At 41.5% G+C, this 9,954-nt stretch overlaps 1 protein-coding gene and 1 non-coding gene across 2 annotated transcripts; one reads left to right on the top strand and one right to left on the bottom strand.

Annotated features, from left to right (window-relative positions):
- Positions 1-2,080: 2,080 nt before the first annotated feature.
- Positions 2,081-2,187, bottom strand: LOC120266038. The gene has a single exon (XR_005537882.1). It is a non-coding gene; the product is annotated as a small nucleolar RNA R71 (small nucleolar RNA).
- Positions 2,188-2,197: 10 nt separating this feature from the next.
- LOC120265098 lies at positions 2,198-5,370 on the top strand. Its single transcript, XM_039273011.1, has 3 exons — positions 2,198-3,202; positions 3,299-4,100; positions 5,273-5,370. The coding sequence occupies exons 1-3, from the start codon at positions 2,198-2,200 to the stop codon at positions 5,368-5,370; spliced, it is 1,905 nt and encodes a 634-aa protein (XP_039128945.1).
- Positions 5,371-9,954: the final 4,584 nt, after the last annotated feature.

Genomic DNA, 9,954 nt, shown 5'->3' with positions numbered 1-9,954 from the left:
CCGCCTGGACCAAAGGGTTATGATAAATGCCTAAATGTACGTATTTTATACATATTGATCTTGTATTATTTGTGTATATCTTGATGAATTGATGCCCGTTTGAGTATAAATTTGTTCTTTTGGTGTTGCAGATCATGAATGTGCCGAATGTAGCTCAAAAATGCAAATTGGATTAATTCGACACCGAAAACGGCATTTTTTGGGGTCCCAGCACTGTAGCATTACTGTAGATGATCACTATTTATGCTGCGGGTATTTGGCTGTGAGCTTCACGGGCTCCATGCCCCCGCATGGATGCCCGAATGGATTGACGGGATATAAATGAAACCGATTTTTCTATGGCAAGGGGAGGAGTTTTTGGGAGAGTTCTTGGAGCCGATTTTCACCAGTCTTTAGGAGGCAAGATCACACGTTTTGGAGAAGGGAAATCAAAGGGAGAAGCTCGGTTTTGGCTAGATCTTCATCGATCTCTTCTTTGGAGTTTGTAGACGATCGAGGGAAGCCACCCCCATCGCAGGGCGTCCGTGGGAAGCATTTCCACCTAGCTTGGCTTGTCTTCCTACTTCTATTGTTTGAGGGAGTTTTCTTATGCCATTTGTAGTTGTTTTCATGGACTTGTTGCTTGTATTTGTTTGCATGGACGAGTAGACCCCAAGGTCACCGGATGCCGGTGAACCTTGGGGTGAACTTGTGTATTTGGATGATTTAATTTTGTCTATTGCAATTGTTGTGTTTTTGTAATTTATTCTTGGTGCATTTGATGTGTTGCTTACATGAGAACTCTGTAAACCAACTGCTAGGTTGTACTCGGTAGTGTGACCATCGCCCTTGTACTAGACACACCAAGTTTGGAAGGGATTCATGTACGAATACGCCGTGACCATCGGGTATTCTGCACTCTCCACCATTAGGGCTAGACCAAGTTGTGTTCCGGCCCTAATTAGGGATTTCCCACTTGTTAATGCAATCGTATGAGGATTTGATTAGAAGAAATTCGTGTCAATACTTATACCGGATTAGGGGTTAATTGCCGTGACCATCGGGTTGATCTAATTTAGGAAATCTCTAGGTCCAAACCTTCAATTGCATGACATTCTTAGCATCCTTTGCACTTTAGTAGCCCCTAGGGAATCCGCATCCGTGACCATTTCTTTCCCTTGATTTTATACCCCTACCTTGTCATAGACTCCATTTGTAGTTCTTTTATTTCAAGTAATAGATTAGAGAAACCCTTCGAATCATTCGGCTAGACAATACGCAAAGAGGAAGTAAGAGTAGATTCTTGGGCCCAGGGAATACGGCCCTCTCGTGCTCGCACGAGGGGTATTACTTGACGACTCCGTGCACTTGCGGATCGCTCATCAAGTTTTTGGCGCCATTCCTGGGGACCCACAAGGAATACTCGAAAAACTTAGAGTTTATTGATTTAGCCATTGTTTCTTTTATTTTGTTCATCTGCTTCTTTTTGTACATATATTTCCACTTCACTTGTTCTTATTTTATTTTATTATCTCGCACTTATATCCTGATTATTGGCTTTCAATATTGTGCAAGGTACCATCTTATGACACGTGCAAATCAAACAAATCTAGTAGAACCTGTCGACAAAATTGAGAGAACCTTGCATCAAAGATTGAGAGAGGTGGCTGAGAGTTCAGAACATCAAGGAACACGGGTTGAGATTAGTGAACCTTCAGTCATGGCAGAACCAAGGCGTACCTTGTTTGATTATGAAATGCCTCAGTTTACTGGTGAGGAATTCAGTGTGCATGCTCCCACCGTGCCGGCTAATAACTTTGAAATCAAAGCAAGCACAATTGGGATGGTCCAAAATTCCTTACAATTTGACGGGCTAGCTGATGAAGACCCGCATGCGCATTTGTCTCGCTTCCTCCAAATTTGTTCCACCTTCAAGATTAACTCAATGTCCGATGATGCGATAAGATTGAGATTATTCCCTTTCAGTCTAAGGGGAGCAGCATATAGATGGCTCACTTCATTGGCTCTGGGATCGATCACCACATGGAAGGAAATGGTGGACAGATTTCTTGCTAGGTATTTCCCACCAAGCAAAGCCGCTAGATTGAGACAAGAGATTTCTGCATTCCGACAAGGGGACTCCGAGACACTCTTTGAGGCACATGAGAGATTCAAGGATCTCCTACGCAAGTGTCCCCATCATGGCTTTTCCTCGTGGATGAGGATCCAGATGCTTTGCAATGGCCTGAATTATGCAACCAGACAGCTCATCGATGCTGCAGCAGGGGGGTCATTGAGTAGTAAAACCCCTGAGGATGCTGAAATCTTGATTGAAAACATGGCAAGTAATGAGTGTCATTGGTCTACTAGGCAAAAACCCCCTAAGGCAGCTGGAATTTATGAGATAAATGACAACACTGCGCTAGCCGCCAAGGTTGAGGCCCTAACAAAGAGATTCGATCAGTTTGTGTTGGGTACGAGCTCAAATTCTGGTGCAGTTTTGTCTTGCGAGACTTGTGGGGCCGGGCATGCTACTGTTCAGTGCCCAATTTTAATAGCCTCAGATGCCCCAGTTGAGACAGTTGATTATGTTGGGGGAGCTCCCAGAGGCCCGGGGAATCCTTATGGAAACACATATAATCCGGGGTGGAGGAATCACCCAAATTTTTCTTGGGGTCAACAACAGCAACATCGGCCCCCGCAGCCACAGGGACTTCCACCTCAACCTCTTCAGCAGCCCGAGAAGAAGTTCACCACTGAAGATGTGTTAGCGAGATTTATGATCAGTACCGAGGCAAAATTTGTGAACATCAACAATCAATTCGCTGAAGTGAACACTGTTTTGAGGAATGTTCAGGCCTCCATTCAATCATTGGAAAACCAGGTTGGGAAACTTGCTAGGGCAAATTTGGAGCGCCCACCGGGTAGCTTACCTAGTAACACTGAAAATAATCCGAGGGAGCATTTGAAAGCCGTCACTCTCAGGAGCGGGAAACAGGTGGAAGCACGAGCCGAGGAGGGCTCAAGCACTAAAGAGAATGGGGTAGCCATACAGGAAGACCCTAAGCCATCTGAGAGTGAAGTTGAAGGAAGAAAGGAAAAGCAAGATGAGAAAACCCTTCAACTACCAACACCAAGGGTGCCAGAGTACAAGCCGGTCATTCCCTATCCGGCTAGGTTGAAGCAAGATAAAGATGAGGCTCAATTCAAGAAATTCCTTAATGTATTCAAGCAGTTGCACATAAACATCCCTCTTGTTGAAGCGTTAACTCAAATGCCCAAGTATGCAAAGTTTATGAAAGACCTGCTGACTAACAAGAGAAAATTGGAGGAATTAGAAACAGTTGCATTACCACGGAACTGCTCTGCGGTGATTCAGAGGAAGCTCCCTAAGAAATTAACTGATCCCGGGAGTTTCATTATTCCATGTGTGATTGGGGAAGGCATGCAAGAAAAGGCCTTGGCAGATTCTGGGGCCAGCATCAATGTAATGCCCTACAAGCTGTTTTTGAAACTAGGATTGGAAGACATGAGGCCTACAAGGATGACAATACAACTTGCAGACCGGTCCATAAAGAAGCCCCGTGGTGTCGTTGAGGATGTGCTAGTTAGAGTTGACAAGCTTATTATCCCTGTGGATTTTGTTATTCTTGACGTGGATGATGATGTTGAAGTCCCATTGATCCTCGGGCGACCATTTCTTAACACCGCCGGTGCCCTCATTGATGTAAAGGGGGGAAGAATGACATTGAGAGTGGGGGATGAGGAAGTCATTCTTACACTCCCCGCTACTATGAAACACACCATGGACCATGATGATCCCCTCTATTTTACTGACGAAACTGATATGATTATTACTGATTGTGTGCAGGAGGTCTTGGCGATTAACCACTTGGATGAATTCTTGGAAGGAATGGATGGCGATGAGTGCAAGGGGAACAATCCATCTCCCACACAAGTAAAGCAGGTAGGCTATGTGGGGGCATTTCCGTGGCCGAATAATAAGAAGAAATCAACCACTAGAAAAATTTGGTGCAAGAGGGACAAGAAACAGAAATTGGGGATGAATTGCACACTATCACCACCATGGGAGATCGATCGACTATTCTTCGAGGGGAAGGGTAAATACCGTGTCTTTTCATGCCTCTCGATGAGTTTCCCATCTTGGAGCACTTCTCTTGGGCTTGGAGGTAAGTCCCCACCATTTGATCCACCTTGAGGTAAGAAAAAGGTACGTCGAGCTAATGACGTTAAACAAGCGCTTCTTGGGAGGCAACCCAAGTTTTTAAATTCGTCGTCTTTAAATTTTCGTATTTCTTTTAGTTGCTTAGTTTCTATATTGTGGTTGAATGCCTTTGTTTGTGTGTTTTTCGTATTTTTCTTTTGTTGATGTTTTTGTGCTCAACTCATGCTTTGGTTTGCTCGCTTGTATTTGGCCTTGAATTAGTATTGTTTAGTTGTGTTTTATTGTCATCCCGGTGCTTAAATGGTTGTAATTCGTATTTTATTGAGTGTGCAAGAGGAACCATGCCAATTTTTCAATTCTCAAGGTCCATACGGGCCATATACGGCCCGTATGGACACTTGTGGCATGATCCGGGGCCTTGTGGCCATCCTTGCGGCCGCAAGGGACCTCTCGCGGGGACCCCGTGAGCGGGCTGGGGCCTCACGCGCCATGCGCCCGATGGGCGCCCGTGAGGCCTCGGCCTCACGGACGCTGCTGAGGGCTCACGGGCGCCATGCGCCCGTGGGCGCCTAGTGGGATTTTTTCGCCCATGCGGGACCATGCGCCCGATGGGACCCTGCATGGGCTGCCCATTAAAGGGGCATTGCCCCCCTTTCTCTCTCCACTCTCTCCTCCTTCTTCTCCTCATGTTTTCCTCTCATCTCTCCCTCACTCTACCTCATTTCTTTACCATTTCTTTTAGTTTTTCTTCTCTAATCACCTCTCCTCCATCTTGCAAACTCACTCTTGGGTTTTAATCGGAGTTTTATCAATCGTTTCGCCGGATCTCATCACCCCAAGCCTCCAAGCCCTAATTCTAGGTTGTGATGTGGTGTATGCTTGTCTCTTTGAGTTTTTCCTTCATTTTGTAAATTTTGGGAAGCTAGATGTCTAGGAGAAACTCTTGCAAAAAATTTTCGCGGGTTACTGTAGCAATAGCTGAAATTTTCATTCTTCAAATAGAAATTGTTGTGCTTTCAATTTTTCATTAATTCCATGATGATATAGTTATCCCCTATGGATGTATTCATAAAAATATTGGTTTGATCACTTGTTTTTGTGGTATAGGTATGCCGATCAAGAGAGTTCTAACAAAGCGGCCACGGCACGATGCGGCATCAAGACTTCTCACGGATTGTTGCCTCTCCTCCTTTCCCCTTTGCTAGCGTTGTTGCCCAATGACTGTGCTTTCACTGAACACTCTTCATCAACCAAATGGGGCAGTCTCTTTTCCCTTCCCTTTCATGCTTTATTTAATTATTATGAATTCTACACCATGTTCTGCTGATTAGTGTACATTGAGGGCAATGTACAATTCTAGGTGTGGGGATGGGCTATTTGCATGCTTACTTCACCGGTGATAGCTATGATTTATTGTTAAGAACCTCCTGGCTTGAATGAATGATAGTAATGAGTTGTAGTGTTATTTGTGCTATAAGGAAGTCATGTTTTCTTTCTAGTGTTTTCTTCACAGCTTTGACACAGTACTTCTACCTTGTTTGCCCCAGCTAACCCACTACTTTGATTTAAAGTGTTAGAGTGGTAAATTCATCCCTCAATGGTCTTTTAAGAGCTTTTGGTTCTTTTGTTCATTTTACTTTATCCCTAAGTGAAGTTTTGCATGAAAGTGCTCCGGAGACATGTAAAAAAAAAAAAATGAGTCTATGTCAGTATTCCTCTGCTAATTTAGCATGAATGCGTCTATGTAGACTGTAATCAAGTAGGTTGGGTGGCTCTTGTGCCTAATCAGCATGTGCATCCTTCTGAAAGATTATAAGTTATTTTGTGCAGTCTACATTAGGCGGACTCAAAAAAAAAAAAAAAAGAGTATGTTCTCTTGAACAATTTCATGCATTCACTTAGAAATTGAAGTGTTGACTGTGGACCGAAGGACTCTTAACTCGTTATTGAGGGCGTCTTTAACGTTTCTAACACCGGTAGTCGTTGAATGAGGCGTGAATAGGGAGAGCGAGGGATTAAGTATTTACACACACTCACGAGGAAAGCACTCTAGAGGACTCATGACTATCTCTACTGAGTTGGTTATTGTGCACCTCATTTTCTTGATTTCATTTCATCTGTGCCTGTGGGGTTCTTCACTACTTGAGCTTGAGGTTGTATATTTAGCCGTTTATGTTCTTGCCCCTATTCTTTCATGTGTGTTTGCTTGGGGACAAGCAAACGCTTAGGTGTGGGGATGTTTGATAAACGCTTAAATGTACGTATTTTATATGTATTGATCTTGTATTATTTGTGTATATCTTGATGAATTGATGCCCGTTTGAGTATAAATTTGTTCTTTTGGTGTTGCAGATCATGAATGTGCCGAATGTAGCTCAAAAATGCAAATTGGATGAATTCGACACCGAAAACGGCATTTTTGGGGCCCCAGCATTGTAGCGTTACTGTAGCTGATCACTATTTATGCTGCGGCATTTGGCTGTGAGCTTCACGGGCTCCATGCGCCCGCATGGGTGCCCGTGAGGTTTGCTGGAATTTCACAACCCTCGGTACTGTAGCTGAGTGATGTAGCACCGGCATGTTTTCTGGGCATTTGGCTGTGAGCTTCACGGGCTCCATGCGCCCGCATGGACTGACGGGATATAAATGAAACCGATTTTTCTAGGGCAAGGGCAGGAGTTTTTGGGAGAGTTCTTGGAGCCGATTTTCACCAGTCTTTAGGAGGCAAGATCACACGTTTTGGAGAAGGGAAATCAAAGGGAGAAGCTCGGTTTTGGCTAGATCTTCATCGATCTCTTCTTTGGGAGTTTGTAGATCGACGAGGGAAGCCGCCCTCCCACGCAGGCGTCCGTGGAAGCATTTCCACCTAGCTTGGCTTGTCTTCCTACTTCTATTGTTTGAGGGAGTTTTCTTATGCTTTTTGTAGTTGTTTTCATGGACTTGTTGCTTGTATTTGTTTGCATGGATGTAGTAGACCCCAAGGTCACCGGATGCCGGTGAACCTTGGGGGTGAACTTGTGTATTTGGATGATTTAATTTTGTCTATTGCAATTGTTGTGTTTTTTTGTGATTCATTCTTGGTGCATTTGATGTGTTGCTTACATGAGAACTCAGAAACCAACTCGCTAGGTTGTACTCGGTAGCGTGACCATCGCCCTTGTACTAGACACACCAAGTTTGAACGGGATTCATGTACGAATACGCCGTGACCATCGGGTATTCTGACTCCCTCCACCATTAGGGCTAGACCAAGTTGTGTTCGGCCCCTAATTAGGGATTTCCCACTTGTTAATGCAATCGTATGAGGATTTGATCGAAGAAATTCGTGTTAATACTTATACCGGATTAGGGGTTAATTGCCGTGACCATCGGGTTGATCTAATTTAGGAAATCTCTAGGTCCAAACCTTCAATTGCATGACATTCTTAGCATCCTTTGCACTTTAGTAGCCCCTAGGGAATCCGCATCCGTGACCATTTCTTTCCCCTGATTTTATACCCCTACCTTGTCATAGACTCCATTTGTAGTTCTTTTATTTCAAGTAATAGATTAGAGAAACCCTTCGAATCATTCGGCTAGACAATACGCAAAGAGGAAGTAAGAGTAGATTCTTGGGCCCAGGGAATACGACCCTCTCGTGCTCGCACGAGGGGTATTACTTGACGACTCCGTGCACTTGCGGATCGCTTATCAGGTTAGGTCTATAATTAGGAAGAGATTTATCACCTGGAATCCCTAGAGCTCATTGCAACTTTATTCATAAAAAAGTATATCCGAAAGGTCCCTAGCAACATACCTCTTAGCATAGACAAATTCTTGGGTTGGATTACAAAACAAATGTCAGAACACACAATTCTTCATATCACTGAACAATGAAAAATTTTGATTGCAAAATATACAATTATTATGTTAAAAAGAACAAACAATTATTTAGAATACTATCTCGCAAACATAATACTTCGTGAAAATCCAGACTTGAACACCATCAACATCTTCAACAACTCCAACATCTTCTTCAATTTTTATAGCATACTCAAATACTTAGACATTAGTGAAGAATCCCACCTTGATTGCTCCTACAAACAAAATTACCACAAACTCCACAATTTTTCACTGGAGTCGAGGATTTTTTGCTCACCATTAGTGCAGATCAAGCATTTTAGGGTTTTTAAGGCTTTGGCGTGAGAGAAGGGACACGAGAGAAAGGCGTGGGACAAGAGAGAAGAAGAGTGTCAGCCACGTGGTAATAAGGGAACTCGTGAGGTGGTAAGCCGTGTCGATCGCCATTAGTACCGCTTTGTCGTGTGACTTGATTGGAAGGGTTTAATAAGTTTAGTGACTCAAATAGAATTTTTTTACTTCAAATGACCAAAATAAAAATTGGCGATAGTTTAGTGACCATTTAGGTCATTTTACTCTTTTTGAATAGGAGTAAAATATTGGAGCAGTATAAGTATTTTTTTAAAAAAATCTATTATCATCTTTTTCAAATAAAAAAATAAAAAAATGGATAATTAAAAATAGGAAAAAGAGTCTCATTATCATACTTCACATGGAAGTAAGGAAAGAAAAACAAAATTAGTTAAAAGAAAAATCCAGAAAAGAAAAAAAGACCAAATTGAATTTTAAAAAAATTTAAAAAAATCAATTACAAAAATTTCACTTGACAAATTGAAAAACAAAAAAAGCAGTAAAAAGCCATGTTTTGAAAACCGGACCAGACTGCCGGGTCGGACCGAAAAAACCGGAACCGCCCATAGCTCGATCCGGTTTTAGAATTAATGTTGATCGAATTTTTGAACTCGCCAAACCCGTGAACCGGCCGGTCGGACCAAAAACCGGATGAAACCCGATTTTCAATGTTTTTTTGTTTTTTTGTTTTTGTTTTGTTTTTTTTTTGTTTTTAAGAAAGGACTTAGGGCATGAATTGGCTCTTTTTTTTTTCTTGATTTCATGATACTCTTTGAGTCTTGATTTGTCGAAAATATTATTTGGATTTTTGGAACTTTGAAGTTTAGAGGTATGAGAAAATAAGAAAAAAAGAAACTTGTAAATTGTTTAAGAGGTATAGATCATTTAGGACTTATTTTATTTTATACTTTTATTTTAATGGTAATGATGATCAAATATGAGAATTAAATTAATCATACTTAGTTCTAGTTTTGTTTTGAATTTTTTTTGTTCATGCCTTGTCTCATCCTCACATAATTAGTAATTTAATTAGTTGTTTAATTTATGTAGTTATCATCATCCATTTATGATTAATAGATTAAGAAATAAAAGGTTTAGGGAATTGTATTTGTTGCTTTATCTAGATTGATTATTTGAATCTTCAACCATTTTGATAAAATCATAATGATATTAAAATAAATATTTAAGATAATTATAATTAAAAATATAATAAAGTTTGTTATTATATGTATATATATATTCTATATATATAATATTTAAGATAATTATTTATTTATGACGTCATTCGGTCCGACTAAAAGCGGGTCATCCGGGTCGAACTGATCGACCCGTGACTCAAATATGAGACCGGGTTCGCTATCCGGTCCGGGTTTTAAAAAAACATTGGTAAAAAGTACTAGAAGAAGGAGAAGGATCATAGAAGATATATAACTTAATTGACTGTTGGTCTTGTCCAAGGTATGACCGTATGACGAGTGTCTTTGTTAACACATATGCACATATACATATATGTATATTTTATACATGGATGGATACATATATGCGATAAGTGAAAAATGCAAATGAACATGGAGGAGTTTCGCACGGGTGTTGATATG

Source organism: Dioscorea cayenensis, chromosome 7 (assembly GCF_009730915.1).
Source record: "Dioscorea cayenensis subsp. rotundata cultivar TDr96_F1 chromosome 7, TDr96_F1_v2_PseudoChromosome.rev07_lg8_w22 25.fasta, whole genome shotgun sequence".
Lineage (NCBI taxonomy): Eukaryota > Viridiplantae > Streptophyta > Magnoliopsida > Dioscoreales > Dioscoreaceae > Dioscorea > Dioscorea cayenensis.
The sequence above is the reverse complement of the archived record's forward strand: the minus strand, read 5'-3'. Positions and strand labels throughout refer to the sequence as shown.